Below are 18,528 nucleotides of genomic sequence, written 5' to 3'. Positions count from 1 at the left end.
TCACACTGCAGAATTCCCGCAGAATTCCGCGAGTGGAATTCCGCGCAGTGAACATTACCATCATTGTGAATGGGTTTCTGCGAGACCAGTTCACACTGAGGAAATTCAGCACGGCCAATTCCGCCGCTGAAATTGTCCCGCTCAAAGAAACAACATTTTTATTCTTTGAGCGGAATTCCGCAAGCACTGCATAGCAGTCAACGGTGACTGTGCAGTGCTGCACGTTCCTACCGCCGCAGCCACCTGCCAGGCTGAAACTCTGCTCACTGAATTCCGAGAGCGGAGATTCAGCGTGCATTCCCCAGTGTGAATGCGCCCTAAGAGGACACTAACTCCATCACAGGCATGGCATAGCTGGAGAGAGGCCGCATAACAGATTTGACGTTGGTGGCTCAAAGTTTAGGTTAAAGTAACTTAACTAGGGAGGTAAACTGATCCAAACGTGGGTATCAATAAGGCTGGCTGAACACATAAGATAAACCTACTTGATATGGTAGAGTCAGTCAACAATCTTATTTGTATGGAGACTTTCCTATCTCAATGGGGTTGAAAACTAGACTGGATGCGAAGGGAATAGGGCTTGTTAAAGAATTTTACAACATACAGGGAAATCCCTTCACCTTAAAGGGGTATTCCAGGAATTTTTTTTATTTGACTATGCTACAGGGGCTGTAAAGTTAGTGTAGTTCATAATATAGTGTCTGTACCTGTGTGTGACGGTTTTCTTACAATTCTTCTGTGATTTTCCCCCCAATATTTATTTTTAACAGCATACAAAATTACTTGTCTCAGATTTTCCCAGGTTGCAATGCAGCCGAGACCTGACTCACTAGTCAGCTGATGACAGGGAGCCTGTCTGCTTCAATGGGTGGAGGGATCGCTTGGTGGGAGAAAGATCACTCTGCAACTAATGCAACAGCTGTATGCACCCTGATTGAAAACCACAGGTCTTTTGAATGGATGCAGCTCATTTATGTTTCAATGGGTGGGATGTGTGGCTGATGTGTGGGAGGGAGGAAAATGGAATTAGGGGATTTGTAGTCAAAAAAAGAAAAGTCAAACAGGAAATAACAGTTCACAAAAAGATAGCCACAATGTTATGGTAATCTCACAACATAGCCATTTAGCCCCAAGACAAGCGCAGATCATTCCTAAGCATGTCCATTACTGCCTGCCAGGTACGTACTAAAATCACCTTATGGTGGATAACCCCTTTAATGGCAAGATCTTTAAAGAGGTAAGACACAGCTAAATCCAGCCATGTGAATCATAGTTCTTTCTGCAGAGGATTATAAACAATCAAGGCAATTGGTTTTAAACACTGGTTTTATTATTTTACTAAGCATCATAAAATACACATATAACTTCAGGTACAGCATGCTTCCAAGTCATTTTAATTAAGGTTTAACAAATGGATTTGAAATTTTCTAAATGTACAGACGTTTCTCTTATAACATATACAAAAACATAAAAAGTGCAACATAGAGAATGAAAAACAGGCTCATCCATAGGACAAGATGTTAATTCAGGTCAACTTCAAACATGAAGCCAAAACAAGCAAATGTATATACAGATCTTGACCTAGGTTTCTATACAGAATAGTGCAGGCACTACATTTATTCTAGAGACCCACCACTGCAAATCAGAACCATCTTCTACCATGTACAGGAAGACTACATTAGTCCATATTGTTTAACAGTGAAAAATCTACAGCTAACTATAATACAAGTGCACAAAATGTATGTATATTGCTACTAATGCTCAACCCTATTGCCTGAAAAGCCATTGACCTTTACAATAACTTTCCGACAGTCCATGAAGCTCTTTCTAGTTAATGTAAATGTCCAATGGGCTTTTATTTGCTGACTCACATTGTATCTAAAGCAAACATGACTCACGCAGTATAATCAATAGAGAAATATGGTACTTTAACATATAGACAACCTGCCAGTGAATACAGTAACAGCATAAAGGGACATATTTCGTAGTGTTAGTCTCTTTTTCTTGTTGACCACCAAATGCTTTGCTTCGACATTACCAATAGTTTGTGATTTATTTCTTATTATGCAATGTGAAGGCTTTATTAGCTTATAGAGAACAGTTTGGCTTTATATGATACATTCTATCCAGTTTGTTTCTGAATTGATTTCCAATGGCAATAGTCATGAGGGCGATAATAAAAAGTTACATTATATTCAAGCACTCACTTCATTCAAGAAATACCAGTTATTATTGCAGAGGAAACCTCTAAAGCTAATTCTTAAAGTAAATATATCCACTATTTGTAGGTTCAAAATTCTGTGCCGAATTCTTAATACATCTTTAATTATTTTTTTTTTGATACAGAGCTTCACATTCCCTACATAGATTTAAATAACCACTGTCACTTTAACATAATTGTTCCCAAAATGAATGGTCTGAACCAAACCTGCATGGCCCCTGACTCCAATTTTTGTTCATGTGCCACTAAGCACTAAACTGAAATGTACGGTGGCCCTAAAGAGCATTCTCTGTGGGAACATGGAGGCATGGTCTGCACCATTTATTCTGGGATCAGTTATGTCCCTTCTTCCGGGATCTGTGAGGGTCCCAGAGGACAGACTCCCCACTTATTAGCTTGTTATCCCATAACCTATGGACAGGGGATAACAATGAGATTGGAAAACGGCTTTAAAAATGTCAGAAGTTTTAATTGAGCACTTAGACATTAAGACTTCGACCAATTAAAAGTGATGAGAAACTTTAGAGCATACCATTCTGACTTCCTGGAGCTTATGGCATACATTGGACTCAACAATATGCAGTGAGCCTCCATGCTGTATATAATGGTGAATGCAGGCAGCAAGAACAATTGGCTAGATTTATCAAAACCTGTATAGGGGATAAGTTGACCAGTTGGCCATTGCAACCAATCTGATTGCTTCTTTAATTTTTTAGAGACCTTTTCAAAAATTTAAGAAGCAATCTGATAGGTTGCTATGGGCAACTGGTCAACTTATCCTCTGTACAGGTTTTGATAAATCTGTGCAATTTATTTAGATTAAAAAAAGGCCACCTCTGTGGTTTATAAGCCCAGGCATATAGATATAAAGGCCATATAGTTTACCCTCAGTTGTTTGTTCCCAGATTGGTATAAGCATCCTAACACCGATGACAAAGCACTTGGTTTTTAACAATATAAAAAATACAAACAATAATTTAAGGCTTGATATGACCATATATACACATAAATGGCGACTTATTTCATGAACTGGATAAGTGTGGATAATATATGCATCATTTCTCTGTTAACAAGGCAAAACATTACATTACACACTGTGCAGCCAGTGTTCAGATATTTACAGGTTACTCTACAAAATAATAGCAATAAAACTGTATTGACCACGGACAAAAGGTATGGAATGTATGCGTCTTATATCACAGTGCACAATCATGCAGAACTAAGATACATTTAGGACGAAATAATCCCTGCAATGCAGAAAGCCACAATACAATATGGCTGATATTACTGTAATATATTGTATAATGTTTGGAGCTACATATAGTTGTATAAGCATTTAAATTCATTATTATAGTATCAAATGGTAACTTTACAACACAAAGTTTAAGGTGCATTATGCTAATGGGTAAACTATAGGAAAAGTTAGCCAGAAGGTCCTAGTAAGGAGGTTTTAGGAGCTGGGGCTTCTACTGATGCCTAAAACAAAGAGATCACATTTTAAAAGGGAATCTGTCAACTCTGAGCTGCAAACATGGGCAGATAGAGGTAGATATAAGTATAATTTGTTTTATCTTATGTCTTTTAGTGAATGGTTATTTGCAAAGTTGTTAAAATCATATTTTTCTTCTAAGCACAAAAGTTGTAGGGGCTCTATTGAGCTGCAGCATGCATGTCTGCTCCTCCCCCCAGCCTCTCTGCATGATTGATATACAACTCTTACTACTGTAAGTCAAGCAGGGAGAGGAGGAAAAGGGAGGAGACATGCATGCTGCAGCTCAGCATGGTCTCTATGACTCGAGAGTGGAAGGAAACATGGTTTTATAACTTTACAAACAGCCATCAGCTAAGAGACAGGTATAATTTGTTTTATCTTTCTATCAGTCCATGTCTGCAGCTCTGAGCATGACCTATATGTGGCAGATTCCCTTTTAGGTAAAGAGATTTCGGATACCTCTTATTGATATCCACCAAAGCTGCTCTTTTACGTGTTGGTTCATTAAAGGTGTGATTTTGCATGCAGTGCTCTTAGTGGAAAACAAGTACAAATACCCTTAATATCAGGACAACAAGAGAGTCTCCTTTTCCAAAGTACAACTTTCTGACATTATCTTCTAATACAAATGACAGAAAATGTTATTATGGACCAATAATCTAGTATGATAGAATGTGTAACATTTTTACTGGCAGACCTGCGCCATTCCAGTACATCAAAATTCTGGAACCTCTGCGGTATTCAGTTGATTTAATTCAGTCTAAATGTATAGAGCACATATAGAAAATTGCCATATGAAGTTGGGTAATAGAGCTATAGATCATTGTCTTCTAACTAGTACTATTTTCCATTTAATTTCTGCTTTGTGTGCATTGTGCTTTATAGCAATCCTTATGCAAGTTGCCTACTTGTAAATGTATACATATTACCAGCTGCTGTACTAGTTTCTTAGTTAGAAACATGAATTCTACCGTGGAGAATGCACAAAATAAAGATATGTATAACTTTGTGTTGTATGTAAACAATACAATGCAACAAACACCTACCATTAACAGTGCTGTAGTAATACAGTGCATGACATTATTATGCTGTAATACAGTAGCTACAGTTCTTAACATTTTTGTAAAATAAGAAAATATGTTCAAGCAAAACTACTTGAGCTAAGACATTGAAACTTTTCCCTAAGAGACTGAACAATATTCTGCTGGTTGGAAGGAGGTGGCCTCCAGAGATAGTCATTTAGTTTACCAACTTCATCATAACCTGCTATATCAGCATCAGGAGTTTGTCTGTCATTCATAGACTTTACTGGGGTACTGGGCATACTAAAGGAATATGGTGTACTGGAACTACATGGATTCTGAACAAGTTCAGAATGGCTATGCATATTGTGTTGTATTGGCTGGTTGGAAGCAACCTCCAGGCCATCCTCCTCATCATTATCTGACTTGATCTCCACATAGTCATCATCGTCATCATCTCCATCACCCACTCCATCAGTGTCTTTAAAGTTTGCAAAGTAGTTAAGAGTAGCAATTTGAGCATTTAGAGAAGAGAGCTTGTTTAGCACCAAGATCTTCTGAGAGTCTTGTAAAGTCAGATCAGGGTCCTCCTCTGAATGTCCTTTCTCCTCAGTAAAACTACCACCAAAGTCATAGATATCTGACAACCTCTCGGGCTTCATATCCCTCACAGAATGTGGTGAAGTTGGGGTTCTAGCCAGTTTGATTGGCTCTTTTGTCCTGTGGATGAACATTGAGGAGGAGGACTGTGAGCGAATATATGGTTGAGTTTTTTCACAGACTACCCGTCTTCCCAGTGAATTAAAATCTTTTTCCTGACTTGGATCTTTATCATGCTCTTGACTAATTGTACTCCATCTCTCTATATGTAAGCTTGATGGACTAGATTTGACTAAGGATGGAACAGAGCATGCATAACTTTTATTACTTTTCTGACCTCTCAGCCCATTTGTGGATGTATCCGATTTTGCCTTAAAGTCTTTTAAGTCAGGCCAGGTAAAAAATTCTCCGACATCTCCATTCATGTGTACAGAATGCAAACTTGTATTACTTTGCGGCAAAGTTTTACTCCTTGGAGCATCTTGGCGAGCTTGCTGGTGCTTGTGCCCCGACCTAAGTACGGGTGAGTCTTTTGGACTTGTTTTAGCTTCCTTAGATGATCTTGCTGGTGATTCACGGAATATAATCTGGTCATAAAGTTGAGAATATTCGGCAATTCTTGCTCCTGTAAATTTTAAAAATATAAATTTTTTAATATATGTACTTGGTTTCAATGTGCTATGTAGTTCATGCTAATGGGGTTATCCGGTGGGAAAATTATGTTTTTTTTAAAGAATGCCCATGCTACAGTATATAAAAAAATTTTTTTTAAATAAAGCAGCAATGTTCAGTCTCAGCCAGTGATTGGCTGAGCAGCAGTATGACACTCTGGGCCCCGACATCACTCAGGGCTGAAGCGTCACACTGCAGCTCAGGCAGAGGATCACAAGAGGTAAGTAGAGGTTTATTTATTTATTTTTTACACACTTTAGAATGGGCTTCCTCACTATTTCTATAGGAAAAGTACCTCTACTGTTGACCACAGATGCTTTGTCCATTAAGTTTATAAGCCATGTGATCATCAATACAGGAACTGATTAAAGGGGTATTCCGGGCAAAAACATCTTATCCCCTGTCCAAAGGATAGGGGGTATGGTGTCTGATCGCAGGGGGCCCACTGCTGGGACCCCCCGCGCTGTCTCTGCAGCACCCGCATTCTATGGTTTCCCGAAACTGGAGACGCAGCCCTGCTTAGAATGCTGGTGCTGCAGACATCTTATCCTGCGATCAGACATCTTATACCCTATCCTTTGGATAGGGGATAAGATATTTTTGCCCGAAATACCCCTTTAAGAATTATTTGATGGAAAAAAAAACAGTAGGGCTGAGTTTCCACTTGCCAGTTTTTTTTTTTTAGCCAAAACCATAAGTGAATACCATAGGAAGGAGAAGTAAAAGAAGTGAAATTTCTCATTCCTTCTGGCTTTGGCTTAAAAACTACAGTGGCATATGTTAATAAAACCTGCCAAGTGTAAACCCAGCCTAAGGGTTTTTTTTACCCACTCCTGGCTCTAGCTAAATTCTGATCAAAATACTAAGGATAAAACCAGCCTTACATTAAGAGATGGAGGTAGGTGTAGGTAGCAGAGAGTGAGAAAATTGACAGCCATGGACAGAGAGCAGCAAGGAGCTGTATCAGAAGCTTCAGCACTGCCAGCCATGTAAAGATATTGGCTTCAGGAAGAAAGCCAGATTCATGTGGCGCAGGATACAGATAGAAGGAGATCAGGTAAATCAGGTAAAGTTTATTTCCCAAGATGCAACGCATTTCGCTGCGGGAAAGCAGCTTCATCAGGCATAACCGGGAACATATGAGTTAACGTTTTATAGGACTAGTAATTCGCTACATCAGTAGAAAAGAAAAGGGGAGGGGGTATTGGAAAAAAAATAAAAATAAATTATGCAATACATATATTACAGAAATAAGTATAAAAATAAATGTACTGATCAAAACACAATATAATTAATAAATATGTATATATAAAAAAATATACAGATGTAAAAAATGCAATCTAACACTTACAAAAGTACAACGGCAAAAATGTATATATGAAAAATATATGAAAGATGATGCGGAAGATCCACCAGAGAAACAACACTACAATGCGCAAAAATGCACTCCCGTAACAATGAATAGAAATGCCAAAAATATATATATGTAACGCACTGGTTGAATTCTTACCGATGCGACGGTAGGATGAACAATTTAAAAAGATACAAAAAATAAAAAAGCTGTACAAAATAATATGATATAAATAAGAATGTATACAGTAAGTAAAATAAAAAAAAATAATATTTTTTTATATATTTTTTTTCTATTTTCATTTTTCCGTTTTTATTCTTCTTTTCTCTTTTTAAATTTTTCTTACTGTATACATTGTTATTTATATCATACTATTTTATACAGCTTTTTTATTTTTTGTATCTTTTTTCATTGAATTCCTACCGATGCGACAGTGGGATGAACAACCAGTGCAGTATATATATTTTTTGGGCATTTCCACTCGAGTCTATTCTCCTATATATGTGCATTTTTGCTTGTTTCTCTGGTGGATGTTTCGCATCATCTTTCATATATTTTTCATATATATATTTTTTACTGTTGTACTTTTGCATGTGTTAGATTGCGTTTTTTTATACATACATATATATTAATTATACATACATATATATATATTAATTATATTGTGTTTTGATCAGTACATTTATTTTTGTACTTCTTTCTGTAATATATGTATTGCATTAGATATTTTTATTATTATTTCCAATACCCCCTCCCCTCCCCTTTTCTTTTCTTTTCTACTGACGTAGCTAATTACTAGTCCTATAAAACATTAACTCATATGTTCCCTGTTATGCTTGATGAAGCTGCTTTCCCGCAGCGAAATGCGTTGCATCTTGGGAAATAAACTACCTTGATTTTACCTGATCTCCTTCTATCTGTATCCTGCGCCACATGGAGTCTGCCATACCTAAAGCCATACCAACTGTTCATCATTGCCATGCCGGAGGGCTGCGGATACTACACCAATTGATGCATTTACCATTGTTGTGTATGCTGTTACACAACCACCTCTGGTGAGCGCCTTTCATACCTCATTTTTTACATTGTGAATCTCTCTTTTATTACACCAAGAAGCGCTCTCGCTTCCTCTTTTTAGATTATGTAAAGATAATGCACAGACTCCACAGCAGTAAATGGTACAACATTTTATATACAAAGAAAGAAGTAAATAAAGTCAATGTAATGACATACAAAAGTACTGCACATATTTAATAAAGAAATAGGACTTTCTATACATTATCAGTACTATAGGATCATGTATTCACATGAAAAGCCATATTCTAATCCTCATTACAGTTATCTTACCTATTGCGCTCCCTCCTTGTTTCTTCTCTTCCATTATAGCGGCAAGGTCTTTGGATTTTACTTTATGTGATTTACAAGATTGTTGTTCTTGTTCTGGGCTTTTTATTTTTAAAAGCTGGTTGGCTTTCTTAATCTTCTGACTGTATTGTCGAGCCATCAGGAAGACCTTATTTTTGGATTTTTCAATGCTGTCCAAACCCTGAGCAGCATTAATAGAATCTGAGTAAGATAAAGTACTTTGGGATGAAAAGAAAGGGGATTCCATAAAAGTCATTTCACTAGTAACGGATGTCCTTTTCAAACTTAGCAATGAGCTGCTGGGGGACGTCGGTGGACTTGGGTCATCTCTATGGATACTTGGACTGTTACATACACTTGGACTGCTACGGACACTTGGACTGCTACGGACACTTGGACTGCTACGGACACTTGGACTGCTACGGACACTTGGACTGTTGCTCACCACTGTCCTTGGCAGAGGTGCATTATCTGGTAAACATAGTGATGATATTGAAAACTGTGATTCTTTGCTGTAATGAGACCTGCTCACTATATGTCTCTTTTCGCGGATATCATCTTTACTCACAGGAAAGGAAGCCAACGATCTGTCACTCTTTTTTTCTTCATTCTTTTTTATGTAGTTTTCCAAGTCATTCCAGATCTCGTCTACTTCTTCAGACAACTTGTCAGCAGCTGTTTTGTGAGGAGCTAAACTTGAGTTGGAAGAACTGTTGAGCACATCAATATAGTCATCTCCTAAAGGCACACGATGGTCTGAGGATTCATCCTCACTGAATTGAAGGCTTTCTTCAGAAACAAAATTATCTAGGTGGTCAAAACACTGAAAATCTCCATCTAGGCCCAAAAAATTGTTCCTTTTACAACGTGAATTCATAGCTATATGCTCCATTGATTGTTCTGGAAGGCATATGGAGTCATAAATATTTTCATCTATTATTCTGAGCTCTTGAGAACTAGAATTTGGGGTTCCCATTCTATACATTGCTTTATCTCTGTTTGGCAATGAAGAGCTCTTAGCCTTTTCATTCCCTTTTACTGTCCGAACATCAGTATTTACCTTACTTTGATGGATTGAATTACAACTACGATTATTCTGAAGGTAATTTGATTCTTCTCTTCTTGTGAGGCCCATCTGTTTGAGATCATCATAACTAATATTATCATAGACATGTTCAATATCGTCTATAGTCAACTCCTCTGAGGAACCAAGGGAAGAAAACTTTTGTTCAGATTTACTTAAAATTTCACAATGAGAAAGCTGATGACTGCTGTTATTCTGTCTGCTCCTCAGATTGCAAGAGCGGGATTTGTTTTCACCAACACTGCTAGCTCGCCTTACAATTTTGCAGTATGAATTATTTGCACTTTCTTGCACTAACCCAAGGTGCCAGCTACATGGTCGACTTGATGCCCCTCTATCTTCTTGTGACCTTGATGACTCTGGCTTAGAACATTCATTCGTCATAAACATTTGATAATCATCATCGTCATCCTCATTGTCATGAGATGATCTTCTAGAGGGAAAGAGAGCTTGTCTGATTTGGTGATCTGTCCATATATTCCGCAGAGCAGCAGTACTCCCAAGGATATTCATAATTTTTTGCGACACCTGTCTATCCAAGGGGCGAACAGCAGAACTTGAAAAGTACTGATCTGTGCGTGGATGTGATGACTCTTCATCTGACTGGTCTTTTGAAATCTAAGAGGACAATAAAAAAATAAATTAAATAATCAATACAATAGTAAAAGAGTTAAATTTGAAAGAAAACATAGCTGCTTTCTTTGCAGGTCCGTTACGGTTCAAGTAATGCCCTATTAACTTCAAGTAAGAAGAGCTGCAATGCCAGACACAGCCCATGAACAGGTATGGTGCGGTTTTTGGAAGAAAGTCCACTGATAACCTTAAACATTGCTCTGTTTTTTATACTGCATCTTTTTGTATTACATTGAATAAATGTTGGTTCCAAAGTGGCCTATGAGGTTATAGAGGTTGTCTGGGGATGAGCATTTTTAAAGCAGTGTCCCTGGATTTTGCCAAAATAAAAGAAATAACCTATACTCATCTGCCCCAATCCCCTGCTGCAGAAGTTCTGACTGTGCCCATCATGATATCTACTTTTTTGCTCTGTTTAGCTAATTACTGGTCACAGCAGTGACCCATGTTAGGCAGTGATTGCATGATCAGGGAGGGTTGGCACATCATCTGAAGCAGAAATGACCAGCCCATTAAAATGACAACATAGGGAGATTGGGGTATGCAAGTATAGTTTATTATTTTTATTTTGGCACCACCCGGATGCATTTCTAAAAAAATAAATAAAAAAAAGTCATCCTCAGACAGCCCCTTTGTGCAATAGGTTTGGGCATATTTAGGCCTACTGGATTGTTATTAAAATAAGAAGTTGAAAGGACAACCTAATCAATATTAACAAAGGGAAACTACACTTTTGTTAAAGCAGCATTCTGACCCCTGTAGTATGAATAGATTATGAAAAAAGATGATATTTATCTCTCTCTCTCTCTATATATATCTATCTATCTATCTCCATAAATATGCACAATTCAATTCTTCACCCCTAAGGGCGATTTTTTACTAGCCTGCTGCTTCAGAGTGGTAAGGCAAAAGCTAGTTAGCGCTTTTATCAGTTGTGCCCACCTGCTCCATTCACTTTGGCAGTGCCGATATGAGAAACTGTTGACATTATTGGCATCAGCAGTGTCTCATATCGCGATAAAATTCAAAGCAACACCTGTCACCATAAACACTGTTGGGTTCTAGATAGTGATCCTAATTATGGGGAGAAAAAAAGCTGTTCAGCTTTATCATTTTAAAAACTGGTCTGCGCTACATTGAGTTTATTTTTACAACTGTACAGTTGGATAACTGAATTCACACAAGTCGCAATGTTAGGCTAGGATAACAGCGCCATTGTTTTTATAGTTGTCCTAATCAGTCTTAGAAGCTGAACAATGAAAGTAATAGCAATTCTGGATCCCCTGAACCTCAGACACAGTGTCATGGTGTCTGGCTTACCAGAAAAAATATTTCTGCATGCTGCATTATTTTATCTGCCATTTTTGACAGAACTAGCATTGCAAATGTAAACCTGGTCTAAAACTTCACCCAATCTGTGGAGAATCTGTGCCCGGATTTTCGCAGCGTATTTTACGCTGCAAATCCGCTGGTGAAGGCCCCGCTCTATGCTGGCTTTACATGTGCCTGCTGGTAGCGGCAATACGCCGCTACCAGCAGACACAGTGCAGCGATGTGCGCTGCGTACTTGCACATCGCAGCCGCTCTCCCTGCTCTGAGCTAGGCAGAGAGCTCCCGCGATGTGCGAGTATACTGCGACTCGCACATCGCAGTGTCCCTGCTGGTAGCAGCGTATTGCCGCTACCAGCAGGCACATGTAAAGCCAGCATAGAGCGGGCCTTCACCAGCGGATTTGCAGCGTAAAATACGCTTTAAATCCGCGCGTGTGAACGTACCCTGAAGCAGGATTTTATACTAATACCAGCATGAAGCACTCACCTGACTGTCACATAAGCTGAGGTTAATACTTCTGCGTTTCTCCACATTCTCTGAGGCCTGGCTGTTCAATCTCTTCCTTCCTCCTTTAATCTTATGCTGAGAACCATGCTGGGAATTTTTAAAAGATGACATTTGTAAATAACATTATTGGTCGAACTAATGAAAGAAGTTTATTAAGTCACTAGACAAGCAATATAACTAATCCCTTATATGAAGGATAAGGGATGAATTGTAGATCGCAGGGCGATCTGACTGCTGGGGCCCCCACAAACTCCTGTATGGGGCGCGGCAGTCTGCAGGAAGCACCGTGTCGTCCCCAGCAGGAAGCCGTGGCAGACATGACCTCTCCGTGTATCTTTATGGGATACATGGAGGGGGGCGTGTCGGCCGCTGCGTCATGCGTGGACGGAACTCCCCCTTCCATACTGCTGCGGCCCCGTACAGGAGATCACGGGGGGTCCCAGTGGTCAGACCCCCTGCGATCTATAATTTATAGGTTGTATTGCACTACAGTTCTCCTTTAAGGTATATACACACATATACATACATACATATATACACACACACAATATATACACACACACACACTATATTATATTATATATATATTGTACAAACCTGTTCAGAATCCTCTTCATCATCAGCATCAGTCTGATCTCCTGGTCCGAGATGCAATTTTTCGCTGTTATAGGAATGCTGGAAGAAGTCCTGTGAGGTCCTTACATCTGAACTATGAGAGAGCACCGCCTTCCTCATGCCAGGGCTCCGAAGCATATCTCTTGATCCTAATTTAGCTGCTTGACAGAGTAAGTTTCCCTGAATGCTAATACGCTGTAAAAATATCACAAAAAAAAAAAAAAAACATTCTCAGACGTATATTGGATTTATCTGGTAATCTACACCAAGTAAAATAAAATCCAAGGTGGAATGACATGCTTATATCAATAATTTTACTACTTGCTTTTGTTGTCGCACATAAAAAGACAACATACACACTGTAGTACAGTGTTTCCCAACCAGGGTGTCTCCAGCTGTTGGCTGTCTGGGCATGCTGAGAGTTGTAGTTTTGCAACAGCTAGAGGCACCCTGGTTGGGAAACACTGCTTTAGTATGTAAAAGCTCTTTTTTTTTGGTAGGGTGCTAGACACATAAGATGTTAATGGTCAGGGTTAGGTACTGAGTGATATATTTAAAAAAATAATGCTTTTTGTTTGATCTGATGGGTACGCTATAAGTCACAGCTGCCGGTGGAGGAGTGTTCGTGACCCCTGAATGGAGGGAGAAGGCTATTTGCCCGTCGGGTGAAGCACCCTGCCAGCCGCCACGGCATCAACCCACTCGAGGTGGAAGTTATAGAGGTTTTGAGCATGTTTAATTAAGGGTGATAATAAAGCTGTGGCCGACCCCATCATCGATTAAAAGAGAGACTGTTGTCCTGGTTTTATTTTACATAAAAGGTAGGGGTCAAGCCCCGGTAGAAGTATAAGACATACAACAAGTCTCTAGTCACTACTAGCTTGGACTAAAAGATACAGGGAATGAGGCCACATCCGAACCTCTGCCAACTGACAATTTCTAGTTCGTAAATTGGCACTTAGGAAGGGAGATTTCAGTAATTTTTAGGTTACCAGACAGCACCTACAGCATTTTACCTGTCCAAAGAGGAACATGTATATATTGTGTAATATTTGCCTCAAATCTACAAAGTTATTGATCGCTTACCTTTTGGACTTCAGGGCTCATGTCTGGAATAAAAAACAAAACAAAAAAAAACAGACAAGGCCATAAAAATTAAGTCACACGCATTTCATATATTATATAATTACATATGTAATACACTCAAAAGAAATTATATATAAATATAAATATACACACATATATATATATATATATATATATATATATATATACACACACACGTTTTTAACTTACCATTTGATTTCATGACTTTATGTACATTGGATGATGGTTCTGAAAAATAAACATTTTAAAAGCAAAATTATGAAAACAACCTCTTCTAGTTAGTCAATATTACACACACATTATATATATATATATATATATATATATATATATATATATATATATATATATATATGCAAATCAAAAATGTTTCAGAATCTTGTAATACCTTTTTTATTGGACTAACAGAATTTTGTAGAGACAAGCTTTCGGGATTCCTCCCTTTATCAAGTCAAGTCCAAAGCAAATCAAGATACTGAAATATTTTTTGATTTGCATCTGCATTACTGGACTAATATGGCTACTAAAATTTAATATATATATATATATATATATATATATATATATATATATATATATATATATATATATATATATATATATATAGTAAATTTTTGTAGCCATATTAGTCCAGTAATGCAGATGCAAATCAAAAAATGTTTCAGTATCATATATTATATATTATATATATATATATATATATATATATATATATATATATATATATATATATATATATATTCCAGTCATTCGGACCCAGAATGTCTTCTCCTACACATACAGCCTATAGTCATTGAGAGCTACCTTGCTGTCACGTGGGAGGTTTATATGTTTCCTTCCCTTCTCTGACCACTAGGTGGCACTGGTGTTATGGGGTATCCTAACCGTACATGTACATGGCTGCCTTTCCTCCTATAAATAGATTCACTGGCTTAATATGAGTAATCTAATCTAGAGCTTTGTTAACCTGGGCTCATTGCCTACACTAGAACATATGCTTTTAGCTGTATCTCGTACAGAAATTGCTGCTCTACTAAAATGAATGGTTTTTGCCTTGAGGCTGTGATTAGGGTTGCCACCTTTCTTGCAAAAAAATAAAAAGTAACGGCCATGCTAATTTAAATAATTATATATGCGTGACACCACAGGATACACATATGCAGGGGAAATTTTGTCCTATTCTGACCCTATAACTTTTTTATTTCTCCTTATACGGGCCTGTTTGAGGGCTCATTTTTTGAGCCCCGATCTGTAGTTTTTAACAGTACCATTTTTGTTTTGATGTGACTTTTTGATCGCTTTTCTTTTTTTTAATTAAATTCGGGAGTTGCAGTTAGCATGCCCTGACACAGCCTGTGGCTCAGCAGCTGACCCAAACGAAAACTACAACTCCCAGCATGTTGGGCTATATAGTAGTATATAATATAGGTCAGTGTTTGCCAACCAGGGGTGTCTCCAGCTGTTGCAAAACTACAACTCCCAGCATGCCCAGACAGCCGTTGGCTGGGAGTTGTAGCTTTGCAACAGCTGTAGGCGCTCTGGTTGGAAAACACTGATATAGCATATGGTGCAACATTCCAGGAGTTGGAGGATTGGTTGAATAAATACCGGCCACTGCATTGCCGGTATTTTTAAGATGAAAATACCGGCAGGGTGGCCGGTAAAATAACGGTCAGGTGGCAACCCTAGCTGAGACATAGAGCAGCATTCAAGTCTTTACGAGCAATTAAGAAGCTGCCAGTTATATTATGGTCAAGCTGAAAAAACGCTCAGGCAGAGAAGTGTCATACAGAAATCTTTCTTATTCTTCTTCCATCTGTCAGAGTAATGTTTGAATAGCTGCTTAAGGCGTCTTTGGGTACCATGTACTACCAATGTTTAGCCTACTGACTGCAAGCATATATATGTTAAAGATCTAGTGTACAGACCCAACTTTTACACATTATTAAGTTGAAATGTTGTGGTGCCCCCCACAAATTTTACTGCAGTTCCCCCAACTGCAGTAAAATTTACAGTAAAATGTTAAAGATAAATCTCTTGTGACTTAATGAACTAGGTCACTTTCATTGAAGAAAGGTGTAAGGGGATCATAGACTAACACAAGTCTATACTTCATCTTCCTCTCTCCCAGATAAAGGGAAACTGAATGGACCCAATGAGGAATGTGCTCTGTGGGGTTCCCTTCCTACCTGTTATGGAATCACCAAGTTATCACTGATGTGTAATAAACGTGTGAATGGATTTTCGTTATGTTAAGTCACATAATGCCCTGTGAAGTTGTACTGTCACAGTAAGGGAAACATAAGGCTTTTTTTTAGTACTCCATGTATTCCTCAACTCTTACCAGACTTCCTCCGGACTCTGCCTGAGGCAAGCTCTTCTTTCGCATTTGGTGTATTTTTTTTCTCCCCTTCTGCAGCATAAGAAAATCCTGGATGATCTAAAATTAAAAATCAAATCTGTATTAGTGCAATTCTATATAGTTACAAGATGCCAGCTTATAGGGGTTTTCTGGGACCTTTTCATTGATGACCTACCCGCAGGATAGGCCATAAATAGGTGGGGTGCTGTTTGCTAGAGCTGCAGGGCCCGTCCGTATACACAGTGAATGGAGCACGTAACAGACAGCTACGTACAGGGGTACAGTGCTTATATAGGCAGACCACACAACTGCAATGGCAGCCTGACTGGGGTTTCGTGGCCTGCCTGCATGGGCTTTTACACTGGAATGTATTATATGCACACCGCTATGTTGGAGAGAAGTTTGAGTAGAGTTAAGAGGGCAGCAAGAAGATCGGCCTCATTTCCCAGCTCCTCACCCTCTGTCAGTAGGGCCGGACTGGCCATCGGGCACACTGGGCATTTGCCAGTGGGCCGGGCCATCCCATTGCCCTGATGTGACACACTCACTCTGCACTCGGAAGTAGAAGTAGCCGGCCGCAGCCATCACTTTGAGGCTGGTGGCCGGCAGTACTAATAGTGTGAAAAGATGGGGGGGGGGGAGGGTGTGCCGCACAGGCTGGGCCGCCCGTCAGCACAAAAGAATATTGAATGGATCAATCCGCCGTGGCCGGCGATGCTGTTTTAAGAGCAGTCCTCAGCCGCATGACTTGACATGCTGGGCGGCTGTGTACGTCTTTATCCCCGCCCCAAACGTCGGCCTTTGTGAGAACTGAGCGGAGGGAGAGCCACAGGGAAACAGCATATATAGGAAGGCCACCACAGCAAGCTACAAGACCCTTGTCTGAGGTAAAGTACTGTGCCACAATTTTTCTTTAGGGTACCTTCACACATACAGGATCCTGCACAGATTTGATGCGCAGGATTTGTAACTGCCGATTAGAAGCTGTGCTCAGTCATTTAGTTTACATTGAAATCTGCAGCAGAAAATCCTGCGCATCAAATCTGCATACGTGTGAACGTACCCTTAGGGTGTGGTAAAACTGTAAAGGCCACTGTAAAGTCACTGAGTAACTGCAAAGCAAGCTCCAAGCTGCGGCCGGGTATGTCTTTGTGTGTCCGCTCATAGCGGATGATTTCTAAAAAGGAAAATCCACCACTATGAGCGGATGCACAGAGCTACCCAGTGCCCTGTGTGACCCTGCGCTTAGAAATCAAATGAGCAATGTATGGCTTTAGACACATATGATGGCTTGTTTTTTTGTGCCATCAATTGTACTTTGTAATAGCACCACTCATTTTACCATAAAATGTTCAACGAATGAAGGAAAAACATTTGTGGGGCCAAATTTCGTTTCTATACAGTACTATTTTCGGTAAAACTGACATGTTCTATTGATTCTATAAATCCATATGATTCAAATGATCCCCAATATATATAGGTTTCTATTTTATTTTAGTACTGCTACTTACTACTAAAATATTTTAACATTTTGTACAAAATTAAGAATGCTTAACTCCTTGAGGACTGGGCCATTTTTCATTTTTGCACTTTTGTTTTTTTTCTTCTCCCCTTCTAAAAATCATAACTACTTTAATTTTCCACCTACAGACCCAGGGCATATTATTTTTTTTTTTGCACCACCAGTTTTACTTTGCAATGACATCAATCATTTCACCACAAAATCTGTGGCGAAACAAATGAAAAATATTTGTGGGGCAAAATTCCAAAAAAGACCCATTTTGTAAATTTTGGGGGCTTTCAATTCCACACAGTGCACTTTTCGGTAAAAATGACACCTTACATTTATTTTGTAAGTCCATACAATTAAAATTATACCCAACTTATATAGGTTTGATTTTTTTTTTTTTTTTTAACTTCTTTTACAAAATTATAACTTTTTGCATGAAAAAAAATAGTATGCTAAAAATTGTCCTCTTCTAACCCCTATAACTTTTTTATTTTTCCGTATACGGGGATGTATTAGGGATAATTTTTTTGCGCCGTGATCTGTAGTTTTTATCGGTATAATTTTTGTTTTGATTGGACTTTTTGATCACTTTTTATAAATTTTTTAGGGTATACAAAGTAACCAAGGCCAGGCCAGTACATCAGGTACCAAGGAG

The 18,528-nt window shown here is 38.7% G+C and overlaps 1 protein-coding gene across 11 annotated transcripts in view; it reads right to left on the bottom strand.

Annotated features, from left to right (window-relative positions):
• Window positions 1–1,314: 1,314 nt before the first annotated feature.
• Window positions 1,315–18,528, bottom strand: part of PLEKHG1 (pleckstrin homology and RhoGEF domain containing G1) — a 247,112-nt gene continuing 229,898 nt past the window's right edge. For all 11 annotated transcript variants that reach the window (XM_056567337.1, XM_056567336.1, XM_056567340.1 and 8 more), the window contains 7 exons: window positions 16,346–16,441; window positions 14,191–14,229; window positions 13,981–14,003; window positions 12,877–13,089; window positions 12,259–12,366; window positions 8,706–10,425; window positions 1,315–5,960 (listed from right to left, as the gene is read on the bottom strand). In XM_056567337.1, coding sequence (XP_056423312.1) covers window positions 4,855–5,960; window positions 8,706–10,425; window positions 12,259–12,366; window positions 12,877–13,089; window positions 13,981–14,003; window positions 14,191–14,229; window positions 16,346–16,441 — 3,305 coding nt within the window. In that variant the 3' untranslated portion in view covers window positions 1,315–4,854. The remainder of the gene's footprint in view (window positions 5,961–8,705; window positions 10,426–12,258; window positions 12,367–12,876; window positions 13,090–13,980; window positions 14,004–14,190; window positions 14,230–16,345; window positions 16,442–18,528) is intronic.

The sequence above is a fragment of the Hyla sarda genome, chromosome 3 (genome assembly GCF_029499605.1).
Source record: "Hyla sarda isolate aHylSar1 chromosome 3, aHylSar1.hap1, whole genome shotgun sequence".
Classification (NCBI taxonomy): domain Eukaryota; kingdom Metazoa; phylum Chordata; class Amphibia; order Anura; family Hylidae; genus Hyla; species Hyla sarda.
Note: the sequence above shows the minus strand (reverse complement) of the source record. Positions and strands in the feature narration are given on the sequence as shown.